At 44.5% G+C, this 17,631-nt stretch overlaps 1 protein-coding gene across 1 annotated transcript in view; it reads right to left on the minus strand.

Moving 5' to 3' along the window:
• Positions 1–17,631, minus strand: part of LOC126188547 (solute carrier family 22 member 7-like) — a 172,560-nt gene that overhangs the window by 125,798 nt on the left and 29,131 nt on the right. The window contains exons 3-4 of the mRNA XM_049930150.1: positions 13,029–13,256; positions 2,960–3,117 (exon numbers count right to left, since the gene is read on the minus strand). Coding sequence (XP_049786107.1) covers positions 2,960–3,117; positions 13,029–13,256 — 386 coding nt within the window. The remainder of the gene's footprint in view (positions 1–2,959; positions 3,118–13,028; positions 13,257–17,631) is intronic.

Here is a 17,631-nt window from a genome sequence, read left to right on the forward strand (position 1 = left end):
TGATCCCGACGTGATTTGGACACGCAACTTTCTGATCTGCGCCCTACCAAGTACTGTGACGTAATGCTTATACTATAGACATTTCTCAAAATGGAAAAACTGTCATGGTGTCCGTTGAAAGAGTGAAACCAGCATGGACTTTTACCCTCGCCGAAGCACGAAAGCACTCCTCCACTTCAGGATGACCTGGAGTCAGGCGAACCTACACCCATTCGAATTGAAATGACAACGCCAAGATGCCAGAGTTGTAAAGTAGGACGAGATGTTCATGCAGAGGTCGCAAATTCTCCTGGTTCGCCGGCAAGGTTTGGTCACGTTCACCTCGGCAATGTGGGTCCACTTCCACCCCCAGAGGGTTATAAATACTTGTCCACGGCAGTAGAGAGATCCACAAGATGGGAAGAGGCTATACCAGTGACAGAAGTAGCAACCGAGACAATAGCAAAGGCATTTGTTGCACATTGGTTAGCACGTTTCAGATACTCCCTACGTACTACAACAGATCAAGATCGACAATTCGAATCTAATCTGTTCAATGAACTGGCTAGACTGTGTGGATTCCAGTGTCACCACGCAACCAGTTGTCACCCGGCAAGCAACGGGATCGTGGGGAGGTGGCACGGAACACTGAAGACGCCCTCATGTGTCACCGAGAGAGTTCGACAGAGGCGCTACCACTAGTACTCCTAGGTTTACGGACTGTGTATAAGGCGGATATAGGCGCATCAGTGGCAGAGATGGTTTATGTAGAACCATTGAGAATTCCTAGCGACTATTTCGCAAAGGCGCCACTATAACCACAAACGGAGTTACCACTGCTGATAAAGCGCATTCGTGACCACGTGGCAAGAACGAGAGGGTCACCGGCATCCCGCCATGATGAACATCAGGTCTTAATGCACAAAGCACTGGCGGATTGCTCGCACGTCACGTTGCGCACAGACACCATATGGGCTCTCCTACAACCTCCTTATATTGGGCCCAACCGTGTACTGCGACGTAATGCCCATACTATAGGAATCTCGCAAAATGGAAAAACTGTCAGAGCGTCCACTGAAAGAGTGAAACCAACATGGACCTTAACATCACCGAAGCATGGAAGTACTCCTCCATTTCAGAATGATCTATGGTCAGGCGAGCCTGTCTACCGTATCTTCCTTCGCCGTCGGCGTTGTCGTTGTTACCGTGAGACACCGTTATACCAAGAGGAAAGGCGCGTCGATCTTAGAGCATGAGATATGATGACCTTAAGCCATTGACGACACACAACGGTCACAGTAGCACCTGATTCCAGAATAGCTACAGTAGCTAAGATCTACGAACTATCCCCTGTTGACCAGGTCCCCAAAACTTAACTCGTAACGAGATCCCTTCAAAGCAAATTGTCATAACGATCGTCTATAAAGGCTTCGTACAACGAGAAGAAATGTTACGGTTGATGGAATAATAACAGATACGACCAAACTGTCTTGTCTCTTCTGCTTTATTTTTTAACATAACTTCGTTCACAGTTTCATTTCGCATTCACCACTCATTCACCGAAACCCTTTGATGAACAGTTTTGGTTGCTTAACACCAACAGTCAATGATAATGATACAGCTTTTCTCCTTTTTATAAATTGAAGCCCGCTCTCCGTGATATAATAAAAAAAAACCGGTCTCAATACCGCGTCCCTCGTGAGATGCGAATAGACTTATCCCGGAATTGACCGCCCTGTAGGTGTACTCAATTTAATGACCACACTTCGCTGTCCGCTATTTCGCGTAACTGAATGTCCATTTGTTAGTCTGATTATACACTGTAGCTATTTAAAATTCGCCCCTATATTTTTCACAACGCACAATTAGCACTTCCTTACTTATTTGTTTTTTGTTTTCTAAGAGTAAACGGAAAAAAAGACGCCGTATCATGGGCTTAGTCGACATAAAGCAAAACACCTTAATATGCCCAATTTCACCTCTTCTTATAGGATCGGCTACCTTACTCATTAATTTACTACATATTGTTTCCAATAACACTAAACAAGTATCGCTGTTATATTTTAATTGTATTCAAAAGCATGTTACTACTATTATGACCAAACAAATCGTCACAAATCGCGCGGCGTGCGTTTTTAATGATAACTTTACGCCATTCAATTAAATCGCGCGGCGTGCGTTTTTAATGATAACTTTCCGCTATTCAATTTCCGTTACAGCTATCTTGACTCGTAATGTTACACCTGTATCTAGTCGAACTGAAGAGACAGTGCCAAGATGCCAGAGAACTACAGAGCAACCAGTCACAATAGTGCTCACACCGACGCAACAGCTGTCGTTCGTACAAGAGTTGGACGACAAGTCAAATTCAAATATCCCTACATCCCAGGTGGACGCACTTTAGGGGAGGGGGGGGGGGCGGTGTGTGGGAACAAGAGACCAACCAGTGAAATGCATTGTTTATTCCTTGGAAGAGTAGCTTATTTTGATGGTTTGATTATATACCTTATTTCTGTTTTTTGTTTAGATCTGTACTTCCGACTGTAATCCAAGTAAATAAATGTCTCTAAGTATATGTGGGTTTGATTTCTGACCTACATAATCTTTCACAAATTTTCTTGTTTATTACATATGTGGGATATGGGATGATGACGTTGGGAAGGGGAAGACAATAATTGGTGAATATGAAGTAAGTCTTCTTGACCATGCAAAAGACTGAATGGGCGAGAAGTGAACTGGATTGCTAAAGACAGTAATCATTTTCCTTGTAGACAATCCGCTTATCTGCAAACGAGCTTTGGCAGTCGGTAACCTGAAGTATTTGAAGTAAGAATTGTATTCTTTGATTTTGAACATAAGATTACACTTTGCTCTGTATAGACCAACCATGAGTTCACTTCTGATCCACCTGCCAGGTCGAGAGATTTTCTCATGTTCTCGTTGGATAATTTAGCAGGCCAGCTTACGGAGATGCACTTACTGAAGGTGAGCGGCGCCTGGAAGGAGGCTGCGTTGGTGGCGCTGGCTAGCGTGGAGACGGCCACGAAGAGCGGGTAAGAGTGCGCCGTGGCCACCATCAGGCAGTGCGTCGCCGATGACGTCAGCGCCGACAGGAAGAACGCCGTGCGCCGGCCCCACCTGCCCGGTACCAGGAGATCAACACATCACACGGTTGTCCGTATTTCTGTTAGGTTTACTCATTAGCATGAATCTGTACGGATGTCGACTCAAGAGTAGGTATGTTGCTTGATTTGCGGGATAACCGATACTCTCGACAACGCATTCTGTTGTGGAATCAGTATAAAGGCGCAGGGTGGCTCACGAAATGTGTTACCAATTGTTTCTTTCACAATTTATGACGCACATTAGATATCCCGCTGGGATCTCTACAGAAGTACCCGCAGAGCTTGGAAAAACAAATGAGTTACGAAATGACGTGTAATTCACGATACTGCCGCTAGGAGACTAGTAAGCAGCAATGGCTGACAATGGAAGACTGACGACACAGCAACGGTCGGCAATTGTGTTACTTTTTCATGAAACGAAAAGCCTTGTTGTGACTCAGAGGCGTTTTCGACAACAGTTTAACACACGACGGGTCCCTTGCAAGAAGACCATCCAGAGGTTGTACGATAAATTTGTATTGGAAGCGAAGCGACCTCGGCCTGAACCTGCTTGTTCGCCGGAGAATATTAAAGGGGTATGAGTTGCTGTACAGAGAAGTCCCGGGAAATCGTGTAGAAAGGCAGCAGTGCAACTGGGAATACCCAGACGCTCCATTCAACGCATTCTTAAAAGTGACTTCCATATGTACCCATACAAGATGAACTGTGCACAGAAGCTCACTGAAGGACACAAGCAGCAAAGACTACTGTTTGCTCAATGGGCGTAGGATAGGGGTAACTAAAGGAAAAAATTTTCCCGAAACGTCCACGTGATTTAATGGAGCTCAGAAGACTTATTCTTCAAGCTTGCAGTGAAATTACGGAAGACATGTGCTGTAGGGTAATCACTAACTTCAGTGTTCGTTTGAACGAAGTTAGGAAACGAAATGGTGGACATATTGAGCATGTGCTGAGTTAGAACAAATCTCCATGGACGGTTATTCATTGTAGTATATGTTCCTTTCAGATTGTGTTGACAATAAAGTTTATATTCAAAAACAAAATGGTAACACATTTCGTGCGCCACCCTGTTTTATCAGGAAAATTAATATTCTCGATTAGAATAGTTGTGCACAATGTATATGCAATGGTATGAAATCTAGTATGCCGACAAATGCAGTAAAATGATATCGCAGTTAATGTCAGTAGTACAGTATATAAAAAGACATCAACGATTCAGGTGGTAGAAGTGGAGCTCGGTATAATGACAGTAGGCTCCGTGCGGTGTTAATGTGTGCGTACGTGCCTTTACTGCAGATAGGAAGCAGACGCATTAATGACAGTGAATGTTGTGTATATAATGACGATTGTGACAATACTAAGCGGAAAACAATTGTCATGTGATGAAAACGGAAAAATAGGCAAGAACAAGGAAATGGGACTCTCTAATCGTCGAATTGCCAAGACGATGAGCTGTTTAAGTACAGTGACTGATAGTTTCGTTAGATTGGGGGCGCTATGTGAACAGACAGGAAAATATCGGCAAAGTAGAAAATTATCTGAGGCATACAAAGGGTTACTTTTGCGCAAAGCAAGGGCCACAAACCGTTGTGTGACTGCTGTGTACGGACGCAGAAGGAGCTGGCCACTGTTCGCGAACAGCTGAACGTGTTGATGGCCGCGGTCAGCCGTCTTCAGGCTGCTGCCTCGGAGTGTAGCGGCAGTGGGGAGTCTGGTGCGTCGCATGGTACACCTCAGGTGTTACATGCTTCACCCACTGTCCCTGCTGTCGAGACAGCTTCGCGGGTACCAGGCGCGGTTGGGACACCCTCTCCCCAAGGGGAGTGGCGGGTTCAGCGGCGTTCGCGGCGCACGAGGCGGAGGGTCAATGTGGAGGCTGGCCGTGTGGCATCGCCCGCTCTGCCTGTGAGTGGACATGCGGCCGCTCCTTCAGCAAGGTCCGAGCAGGCACACGGGGGGAGGGGTTTATTAGTTATTGGTAGCTCCAACGTTAGGCGGGTGATGGAGCCCCTTAGGGAAATAGCGGAAAGGTCGGGGAAGAAGGCCAGTGTTCACTCTGTCTGCTTGCCGGGGGGTCTCATCCGAGATGTGGAGGGGGCTCTGCCGGCGGCGATAGAGAGCACTGGGTGCACCCGACAGCAAATTGTTGCTCATGTCGGCACCAATGACTCCTGCCGTCTGGGTTCAGAGGTCATCCTCAGTTCGTGCAGGCGCTTGGCGGAAATGGTGAAGGCGGAAAGCCTCGCTCGCGGGGTGGAATCTGAGCTAACTATTTGTGGTATCGTTCCCAGAACCGATCGCGGTCCTCCGGTTTGGAGCCGAGTAGAAGGCTTAAACCAGAGGCTCAGACGCTTCTGCAGAGATCTGGGGTGCAAATTTTCGACCTCCGCTATCGGGTGGAGAAATGTAGGGTCCCCCTGAATAGGTCAGGCGCGCACTACACGCCGGAAGCGGCTACAAGGGTAGCGGAGTACGTGTGGAGTGCACATGGGGGTATTTTAGGTTAGAGAATCCCCTCCTTAGGCCCGACAAGACGCCTCCTGAGACGCGGCAAGGTAGGAGTCGGCAAATTGCAACAGGGAATAACAATATTAATGTGCTAATAATAAACTGCAGGAGCGTCTATAGAAAGGTCCCAGAACTGCTCTCATTAATAAACGGTCACAACGCCCATATAGTACTAGGGACAGAAAGTTGACTGAAAACAGACGTAAACAGTAATGAAATCCTAAACTCAGATTGGAATGTATACCGCAGAGACAGGCTGGACAGTGAAGGGGGAGGCGTGTTTAAAGCCATAAGAAGTGCAATAGTATCGAAGGAAATTGACGGAGATCCGAAATGTGAAATAATTTGGGTAAAGGTCACGGTTAAAGCAGGCTCAGACATGGTAATTGGATGTCTCTATAGGCCCCATGGCTCAGCAGCTGTTGTGGCTGAGCGCCTGAAGGATAATTTGGAAAATATTTCGAGTAGATTTCCCCACCATGTTATAGTTCTGGGTGGAGATTTTAATTTGCCGGATATAGACTGGGAGACTCAAACGTTCATAACGGGTGGCAGGGACAAAGAATCCAGTTAAATTGTTTTTAAGTACTTTATCTGAAAACTACCTAGAGCAGTTAAACAGAGAACCGACTCGTGGTGATAACATATTAGACCTTCTGGTGACAAACAGACCCGAACTATTTGAAACAGTTAACGCAGGACAGGGAATCAGCGATCATAAAGCATCGATGATTTTAGCCGTAAATAGAAATATTAAAAAAGGTAGCAAGATTTTTCTGTTCAGCAGAAGTGACAAAAAGCAGAGTTCAGAGTACTTGATGGCTCAACACGAAAGTTTTGTCTCGAGTACAGATAGTGTTGAGGATCAGAGGACAAAGTTCAAAACCATCGTACAATATGCGTTAGATGAGTATGTGCCTAGCAAGATCGTAATAGATGGAAAAGAGCCACCGTGGTACAACAACCGAGTTAGAAAACTGCTGCGGAAGCAAAGGGAACTTCACAGCAAACATAAACATAGCCAAAGCCTTGCAGACAAACAAAAATTACGCGATGCGAAATGTAGTGTGAGGAGGGCTATGCGAGAGGCGTTCAATGAATTCGAAAGTAAAGTTCTATGTACTGACTTGGCAGAAAATCCTAAGAAATTTTGGTCTGATGTCAAAGCGGTAGGTGGATCAAAACAAAATGTCCAAACACTCTGTGACCAAAATGGTACTGAAACAGAGGATGACAGACTTAAGGCCGAAATACTAAATATCTTCTTCCAAAGCTGTTTCACAGAGGAAGACAGCACTGTAGTTCCTTCTCTAGATTGTCGCACAGATGACAAAATGGTAGATATCTAAATAGACGACAGAAGGATAGAGAAACAATTAAAATCGCTCAAAAGAGGAAAGGCCGCTGGACCTGATGGTATACCAATTCGATTTTACACAGAGTACGCGAAGGAACTTGCCCCCCTTCTTGCAGCGGTGTACCGTTGGTCTCTAGAAGAGCGTAACGTTCCAGAGGATTGGAAAAGGGCACCGGTCATCCCCGTTTTCAAGAAGGGACGTCGAACAGATGTGCAGAACTATATATCTCTAACTCTAACGTCGATCAGTTGTAGAATTTTGGAACACGTATTATGTTCGAGTATAATGACTTTTCTGGAGACTAGAAATCTACTCTGTAGGAATCAGCATGGGTTTCGAAAAAGACGATCGTGTGAAACCCAGTTCGTGCTATTCGTCCACGAGACTCAGAGGGCCATAGACACGGGTTCCCAGGTAGATGCCGTGTTTCTTGACTTCCGCAAGGCGTTCGATGCAGTTCCCCACAGTCGTTTAATGAACAAAGTAAGAGCATATGGACTATCAGACCAATTGTGTGATTGAATTGAAGAGTTCCTAGATAACAGAACGCAGCATGTCATTCTCAATGGAGAGAAGTCTTCCGAAGTAAGAGTGATTTCAGGTGTGCCGCAGGGGAGTGTCGTAGGACCGTTGCTATTCACAATATACATAAATGACCTTGTGGATGACATCGGAAGTTCACTGAGGCTTTTTGCGGATGATGCTGTGGTATATCGAGAGGTTGTAACAATGGAAAATTGTACTGAAATGCAGGAGGATCTGCAGCGAATTGACGCATGGTGCAGGGAATGGCAATTGAATCTCAATGTAGACAAGCGTAATGTGCTGCGAATACATAGAGAAATAAGTCCCTTATCATTTAGCTACAAAATAGCAGGTCAGCAACTGGAAGCAGTTAATTCCATAAATTATCTGGGAGTAGGCATTAGGGGTAATTTAAAATGGAATGATCATATAAAGTTGATCGATGGTAAAGCAGATGCCAGACTGAGATTCATTGGAGGAATCCTAAGGAAATGCATTCCGAAAACAAAGGAAGTACGTTACAGTACGCTTGTTCGCCCACTGCTTGAATACTGCTCAGCAGTGTGGGATCCGTACCAGATAGGGTTGATAGAAGAGATAGACAAGATCCAACGGAGAGCAGCGCGCTTCGTTACAGGATCATCTAGTAATCGCGAAAGCGTTACGGAGATGATAGATAAACTCTAGTGGAAGACTCTGCAGGAGAGACGCTCAGTTGCTCGGTACGGGCTTTTGTCAAAGTTTCGAGAACATACCTTCACCGAAGAGTCAAGCAGTATATTGCTCCCTCCTACGTATATCTCGCGAAGAGACCATGAGGATAAATTCAGAAAGATTGGAGCCCATACAGAAGCATACCGACAATCCTTCTTTCCACGAACAATACGAGACTGGAATAGAAGGGGGAACCGATAGAGGTACTCAAGGTACCCTCCGCCACACACCGTATGTATGTAGATGTAGATGTAGATTCTTGCTTATTTACACTGGCCAGTAACTGTCAGACGTGTTTGGAGGACAAGTCGCGCGAGTCACTTCTCGTCCCGTCGCATCCCACACGCGCCCTATTGGAGACAAGTACGGAGATCGTGCTGGCCAGGCAAGTTACCGCACGTCTTGCAGAGCACTTTCACTTTCACGGGCAGTGTGTGTGCGAGCATTATTCTGTTGGAACGACACATCACTTTCCTGTGGCAAGAACGGACCGTTCTGCACCTACCGTGAGGTGATAAGCGTCCCCTCCAGAAACACTAAAGGTGAACGAGATTTGTAGCTTATCGGTCCCTACTCCGTAAAGCATGGGATGGGACCAATGCGTCTTGGACGAATGAACTCTACGAGACAGCGCTCATAAGGACGACGTCATCAGCGCTAACGGCCATCACTTGCGTGCAGGCAAATTTGCTTTCATCACTGAAGACCACGGCACGTTATTCCATCTTCCAAGTGATCCTTTGACGGCACCAGTCGAACCGCGCACGTCGATGCTGTACCGTGTGTGTGCCCGTAGCCCCACTGCTGATAACCAGTTCACAGCAGTTCGGGTTGACACCTCTGGGCTCAAAAGCCCTCATATACGTGCTGTGGTAGCTGTACGATCAGCCATTGCTGGCCTCACAATACGGCTATCCTGGTCGGCCTCTGTGCTGCATGGACGACCAGAACCTCCTCTATGGGTGTGAGAATGTTCGCGTGACCACTGATACCAGCATCGTTGCATAACTGAGGCAGCGCATCCAACTTGTGTGGCAATTCTCCGAAAGGACAATCCCGTCACTAGGAAGGCCACAATTTAATCCCTTTCAAATTAGCCAGTTGGCTGTGGGAAGCACGAGTGTCTCTCCGGAGCATGGTTACCTGCTTGGTTTATACGTCTGCACCACAGTAAGCCTTCTGGCTGTGAGCATTCCCTATTAAAGGGTAGACAAATGTGGCAATCTGGTAGCTACGTCACTGCGCTATCTGTTGGCGGTCGACGTTGAAATCATTATCGGTACATCTACTATCCCCCAGATGTCTTTGCTGTCATCACATCATAATCGACGTGACGTTGCCTTCTAGGTGTACTAATTTTTTTCCCGTAGTGTATATTCAAATAGACACTCGCTCAGTGACCATCGAACATAGTGCAGTAACATAGGCGGCTGCCACTTGTTTTTCTGTTTCGCTAGACGTTCTTGATGTTTCTACTTCACTGCCGGCCGGTGTGGCCGAGCGGTTCTGGGCGCTTCAGTCTGGAACCGCGCCAGGTTCGAATTCTGGCTCGGGCATGGATGTGTGTGATGTCCTTAGGTTAGTTAGGTTTAAGTAGTTCTAGGTTCTAGGGGACTGATGACCACAGCAGTTAAGTTCCATTGTGCTCAGAGCCATTTGAACCATTTTTTCTACTTTACTATAAGAAACAATTCTTTATAAAAGTGTGAACTGTTGTGGAGTTTGCTTTGGAACAGATTTGACGCATGCTAGTTACGCAGTTATGCAGTACTGTCTGGCAGTCTATCCCCATAGAGGTTAAGAATGTCAGTTTGAGTACGGAGTGCATAGCTCGGAACAGCTGACTCATTACCATTCTTGAATAGCTCTTCTTAAATCTTAGGGAACAAAATATGTTGCTTTGAAATGCTACATCTTTTCCTCATGTACAACATGGCATTGAGAGTCATATTGAATAGATACGTGATAAATATCCACTATTGGGCTTTACTGTACAAAATCCATGAAGCAGTAAACTCTCACTTCATATAACGATTTATTTCCATTTTATTTTTCTATATGACTGCATCATTTATGAAGTAATGTGCTTATCGAAATATGTGCAAACGTTTCAGCTAAAACTGCAAACATGTTCTTCAGCATCATACAAGAGCTTCTGGAAACAGTAATATAGATGATATTCAAGCTAAGAAACACGAAGATTGTGTATATGTACACCGCTATAGAGAAGTGAGAGAATTCGACAGTAGATGAAAAATATGGAATTAGTTTAAAAAATGGCTATGGTTTTAATAAGTTTCATTCGGAGTGCAACAACTGACGCACTTTCTCAATAACAAAAAATATTGAGTCTGCAACTCAAGGCCGTGCTGTGAAACGTAAACCTTTTCCTATCAAAAACACAGGTGTGGACAAAGATATGAAAACACCAGAACCACTACAAATTACCATGGCCAATACGGTGTGGGCAAACCATTGGCGTTCAAAACATCTCGGAATTTCTAAACACAGGTCCTCTATGGATTTCAAGGGACTCTTATACCATTCTTCCAGCAAAATAACGGCAAGATCAGCGTATCGATAATGGAGGTGGGTAGCGATGATGCAGCCTTGCCTCCAAAGTAGACCACACAGGCTCAATAATAGAGATCTGCTGACTGTGGTGACCAGAGCAGATACTAAATTTTATCCAAGTGCTCACAAAACCAGTCCTGGACGATGCGAGCTGTGTGAAAAAGGGCCCTGTCGTCTGAGAACACAGCATGACTGGGGAACAAACATTATACCTTGGGGTGGAGTTCATCAGTCACAATGGCCACGTAATTCTTCGCAGCAATACGATCTTGTACAGTAACCATGGGCCCACGGAATACCACTATAAGGCGACTCAAATCACCACCGAAACCCTGCCGTGTTTCGCTCTTCGGGACGTAAACTCGGCCAAAAATTGGAAACAGCGTGAAACAAGTCTCATCCGACCAAATGACTTTCTTAAAATGGCTCTGAGCACTATGGGACTTAACACCTGAGGTCATCAGTCCCCTAGAACTTAGAACTACTGAAATCTAACTAACCTAAGGACATCACACACATCCATGCCCGAGGCAGGATTCGATCCTGCGACCGAAGAAGCAGCGCGGTTCCAAAATGACTTTCTTCCATTGTTTTATAGTCCAGGTTTTGTCGTTTCAGTACCACGCTTTCTCTTAAGAGCATTTGCATTACTGCTATGTGGCTTTCGAATTCCAGCTCTGCCTGAAATTTCCTGCTTACGGAGCTCCCTTCGCGTTGTTTCGGTGCTGAGAGGGTTCGCGAGTGCGACATACAGTTCTGTAGTTTGCAGCTATCGTCCTATTATTTTTCGTGACAATCCTCTTCCACGATCGTCTATCACGATCACCCAAAACCACTTTCTTCCGCTATGTAACTTAATGAATGATGTTGTTTTTTGAAATTTCTGGTAAGTTCTTATGGGACCAAACTGCTGAGGTCATCGGTCCCTAGGTTTACATACTATTTAAACTAACTTAAACTAACTTGCGCTAAGGACAACACACACACATCCATGCCCTAGGGAGGACTCGAACCTCCGACGGGGTGAGCCGCGCGAACCGTGGCAAGGCGCCCGAGATTGCACTGGTACCCCGCGCGGCTGATGGATCATGTTCTTCCGCTTTGCCTACGTGTGGTATAAATCTTTGGTACGGTGCCTCCTGAAACACCAAACACTTCGACTACCCTGGTTACTGAAGCGCCTGCCATACGATCATGAACAGTCTGCCCAAATTCGAGTTCACTTGGCTTCAACATAACGCAATGGCATCTATACCCAACACGACTAATACATGCAATGGATTGAAGACGTTGTACAAGTCCCGAACGTCGTCAAATACAACAGTGCAACCTTCAGGCTTGGTTAGCATCGGCATTTATGTTCAAGAATACATTTCTGTTATTGTTTCCATATTTTTGTCCAACCCCTGTACATTTTAAAGTACAATAAAAGCCACTTTTTCCTTATTTCCACCTAAGTAACCTGATTTGTACTGTATTACTTCCTGAGTTGTATAAGTTTAATAAAATTTATTGGTGTCTACTGCAAGTAATTTGTATTCCGAGGACATCTGTCTCAAAACAGCTGGGTGGTAACGTGCTCGCTTCCCATGGAAGCGGGCCCGGGTTGATTCCCGGCCGGGTTGGAGATTTTCTCCGCTCGGGGACTGGTTGTTGTGTTATCATCATTTCACCCTCGTCACCGGCGCGCAAGTCGCCAATGTGGCGATGTGGTGTCGAGTGAAGTGAGAATTGCAGTTGTCGGCCGAACTTCCCCGGATGGGACTCCCCGGCCGCCGGTGCCACACGCTCATTCCATTTCCATCTGTCTCAAAAGAATGTGGACTCGCATTTGGGAGGACGACGGCTCAAATTCCCGTCCGGAAGTTCAGATTTAGGTTTTTCGCGATTTCCCTAAATCGCTCCATAGAAATGATTCCTTTTAAAAGGGCACGGCCGATTTCCTTCTTTTCGTAATCCGAGATTGTGTTCAGTCTCCAATGACCGCGTTGTCGACGGGACGTTAAACACAGATCTTCCTTCCTTTCTTTGAAAGAATGATACAAAAGCAACGAACCAGCACGACTGGAACGTCATTGTACTAGTCCCAATTTACTGTGCTATTTGAAAAATAAAAAGGAGCTGCTCCATTGGAGAGAAAAAGTGTTCATTTAAACTATACGTACTATAATTTCAGCAGTAGTAGTTGCCAAGTGTGAAGCGTCTGAACGGAAATTATGGCGTCTGTCGTGATGATGACACTCACATATCTCCGATATGCGCGAAGGCGAGCGTTCCAACAACTTCACCCAGCTGTCCAAAGGAGAAGACGTTGACCACCTTGAGTTCGTCCTCGCACACCCAGTCCTCCTGCGAGGGCGCCGTGCGAGAGAACCACGTGCGGTCGTAGTCCCAGCCGTGCTGGCAGGGAATGGGCTCGTCGCTGCTCGAGTTCAACATCAGGCACTTCTCGAAAGACGCGTTGTCTTCCTTTCTGAAACAAAAGATGAAAGAAAGATGAGACTAAATATTCCTGGCACATTAAAACAACTGTCACATTGTGTCAGTACCGGTCTCGAACCCGCTCCTTGCTCCTGCTAATGCAGTGCAATTGATTGACCAACTCAGCTGTGGGAATTTCTAAGCACGGAACGGGTAATTGAAGTCGAAGGACGAACAAGATATATGAAGCACACCAACTTTCGATACTTGCTGTTTTGCGGTCGGGGGAATAGGATCGAGATCGCACTCCAACTATAGTGTGGGAGAACAGTCAGCCACTAGAAGCGTGATATAAAGTGCGCCTCGCAGGAGGCTTCTGAAGGGGGTACATTATATATGTACCATCACGCTCAAAAAAATCCAAACAACTGGAACTGGTTCCGCCTAATATGCATGCAGCCCACGTATTGTAACTTCCTTGCGGTTCCTCCAATCACTTTTCGGTACAGTTCTTTGTCTATAAAAAATGGTCACTGTAGGAGACCACTAGGGAACACTGCTCTGTATGGAACTCTTATAAATTTGAGGTGTGTCTCTAATCTTCTACTGTACTTTTTTTGTTACGCACATAGTTTTATCTGTGTTCCACTGTCATAGCTGACACTCAGACTAAATAGCTAAAACGAAGAACTTGTACGACTAGCTTACTATTAAGAACTATTTTTGATCTCCATAGATATTTTCGGATGAACTTCAATTATTTTTAATTGTAATCACAGCGAGTCAGGTTGAGTTTGTGAATAGTTAACTCTTATCCAGTGTGGCGCAAACTCCATTACGACAAAATCGTGATCGAGCCAAATGTGGAGTTGAGTGGTGTGTTGGATTGATGCTAGTTTGGTATGTGAGTGGTATGGGTTCAGTTCCCACTTCAGACTACGATTTCTAACCAGCCCGAACAGATTCCCTTCATATCTGGTGACGACAAGTGAAGAACGGGCGGTAGCTCCATGGTTGCAAATCACGATTAAATATGATAACCTTCGCTGTCGACTGGAGCAGAGTCGGTTTATATCCGCTCATGACAGGGACTAAAGTTGCCATGAGTAGAAACTCAGTCACAAATAATCTTTCTTACATTAGAAATTTCAGTTCAACTAACGAACCAATCGTCAGGTAAGATCAAAGGGTACGTATTTCGTATTTTATAAGAACTTCAGACATTCAGTTCCATCGCTCAGTTGTTTCACAAAGATTCCAAAGTCCTCAAGGCCTCCACAAAAGGTGCATATCTGGATTATAATAACGATCTAGCACAAAAATTTTCATAATGACATTTCAAGCTCTACCAGCAGTACATCTAACTACTCGTGAAAAAATAATTTTGAATTTTAATAGCTCTTCGTGCCTAGTCAACAATAACGAAAGAGAGCCACCACCTTCCATTACATCGTTTAAAGTTGTAACACGCCACTCCTAGCTACTGGTGGAAAATAATTTGACAATTAACGCCTCTTCGCTGGTAGTCAAGAACGATGACGTCTGCAGGACTCGACTCCCTGTCAGCACAGAACTTTGCGGCATGTTATTTCTAGTTCAAAAGTGTGTATATCTCACTACTGCTGCATGGTAACGATATTTAATGTATATTTGTGGCTAAAAAACAACGGCGATAGGTACCACGTTCGATTCTCCGTACAGTAATAATTTTTCATCTCTTCGTTTCAGCTTGAAACATCTCGCTACTGGTGAATAAATACGATATCTGATATTTCATTGCGCTCAGTTAACAATCTGGTTAAGTGCTGAGTTCTAAAATATATCCAATACAAAGCTTTAGTTCACATCATTTCAAGTTTGAACACACACACTTTGCTACCTGTGAATGAAACAATATTCAATATCTTTGGTGGTTAGTTGATAGGGATAATAACTGCTGTATATGAGTCTCCGTCCAGTACAGTAACCCTTGTCATGTAATTACAAGTTCAGACTTACTTGCTAACTGATACTGGTGAAACATTAGAAACATCCCTTCTCTTTGTGACTAGTCATTAATCACGCCGGTCGCGGTGGGCGAACGGTTCTAGGCGTTTCTGTCCGGAACCGCGCTGCTGCTACGATCGCAGGTTCGAATCCTGCCTCGGGCATGGATGTGTGTGATGTCCTTAGGTTAGTTAGGTTTAAGTAGTTCCAAGTTCTAGGGGGGTGATGACCTCAGATGTTGAGTCCCATACTGCTCAGTGCAATTTGAACCATTAATCACGATTCTTGCTGCGTTTGAGTCTGTCAGGCACGAACGCTTTGCTTAGTTATCGTTGATTTTAGGTGCAGGGGTTTGAAAGCATATCCTGAACAAAACAGTCGATTAAAGTTCACTCACTGGCAAAAGTAGCTGCTCATGAATACCGTAGACATTTAATATCCTTCGTGTTAGATAACAAGAGTTAAAGGTGATTTTCGAATTGAACGTAAATCCACTTGTCATCATGAGTACTATGAAACTACTAGTCATTCGCGTTTGGCGTTGAAATTTTCATGGAGCGCATGACATTGGTAATCGCAGTTTTTCTAACTGGTTAGGTCGTTAACCAGATTGTGCAAAAGCGATCGACGCTTAATAGGTACTCGTCGAGTCTACGGGATACCTCATTTCTTATATTTCGAGTCCAATTAATTTTCAGTATCCTTCTGAAACGCTTCGAATCTCTTCTTTTCCTGTTTTGCCGTATTCCATGATTAAGATCTATCTAAGGGCCGTACATTTTCAGAAATTTCTCCTTCAGATTAAGGCCTATGTTTAATACCAGTAACTTCTTTTAGCGAGGATTGCCCCCTTTTCTTAGGCCTATTCTTCTTTCTTCATCCTTCATGCGTTATTGTGCTCCAAAGATAACACAATTCCTTCACTTTCTCTACTAGGTGTACCCACTTATAATGTTGCCTGTCTCTAACTTCGTTTCTGGTACTCCCCACTTCTTTCGCCTTTTTTCGTTTATTGTCAAGTCATATCCTGTGCCTAGTAGACCATTCACTCGCTACAACATACAACCCTTCTTCACTACAGTGAGGATAGCAATGTCAGCCTTACCGCTGAAATCCTTTCATTCCGAATTTTGAACCTATCCCGAACCTTTCCCTTATTTTGGTCAGTTCGTCTTGGATATACAGGCTGATGTGCGATGTTTCTAATTCGCGTACTACTCTCTTAGTTTTCCTTGTTTACCGGTCTCTGTGCTTCCTCGTATATTACCCGTATATCTCTATTATCACTGCTTTTAAAATAAAGAAAATTTGTAGGGTCGATTACACTAAACCTACACGGAGGCAGACCTGGGAACAAAAAGGTGGTAGACAATGTTTGGCTAAACCAAAAATCGTGTCATACACAAAGGGGATTGGACTTACTAGGCGCTATCACGTACGGTATTACTTTCAAAGTTTCTCCTTCGAGTATTTTTCTTATTATTTGCCCTTATCTCGAATGATCACTGGAATTTGTTGAAAGTTTTGCGTTTTTTTACCGTTTCACTAATATTTGAAATAAAGTGTCATATATGAACGTGGTACTAAAAGTACTCAATAAATATTAGTTTTGATAAGTTCGTTTTGCAGAATTGTGAATATTAATGATAACTTAGGCATAATTACCAGTTAAAATACATAGGATAAAGAATTATAAGAGTCGGCGAAAAGTATTGATATGCTACATATATCGAAAGTTAATGGAAGTATATGAATTTCGATAGCCTTTTACAAATATCGATTTGCTGTGGATCGTTACATCAATGTCAAGTCTAATTGACTGTGTAGAGACCAGCTGGCTATGTACATACAACTCTCTGTTCGTCAGCAGCGGACGTGGACACACTACTCTGTAGCCTACAGCAAGTTCGTTGTCTTTACGCTTTTAAAAGTAGAGGAGGTATGTTTTTATTTGCATGCATTCCGAAACTCGTTATTATCCATAATAACTGCGTAAAAAGGTATGTCACCTGACAGAACAGCATTTGTTTTGGATGTACTTTCTTTAAGTGCACATTCACATCACAGTGTCTTTCCTTTTTCTCTAACTATGCCGTCTGTAGTGATGACATCCATAACGGATATTTGCAGCCTTTGATATAAAATCTGGTCGCCGCAGAGGCTGTCTGAACCATGTACTTCACTCTGACAAAAAATGGTTCGAATGGCTCTGAGCACTATGGGACTTAACATCTATGGTCATCAGTCCCCTATAACTTAGAACTACTTAAACCTAACTAACCTAAGGACATCACACAACACCCAGTCATCACGAGACAGAGAAAATCCCTGACCCCGCCGGAAATCGAACCCGGGAACCCGGGCGTGGGAAGCGAGAACGCTACCGCACGACCACGAGATGTGGACTCACTCTGACCGTCGAGACACACTGTCAAAACTGT

Source organism: Schistocerca cancellata, chromosome 1 (genome assembly GCF_023864275.1).
Source record: "Schistocerca cancellata isolate TAMUIC-IGC-003103 chromosome 1, iqSchCanc2.1, whole genome shotgun sequence".
In the NCBI taxonomy this organism is placed as follows: Eukaryota; Metazoa; Arthropoda; class Insecta; order Orthoptera; family Acrididae; genus Schistocerca; species Schistocerca cancellata.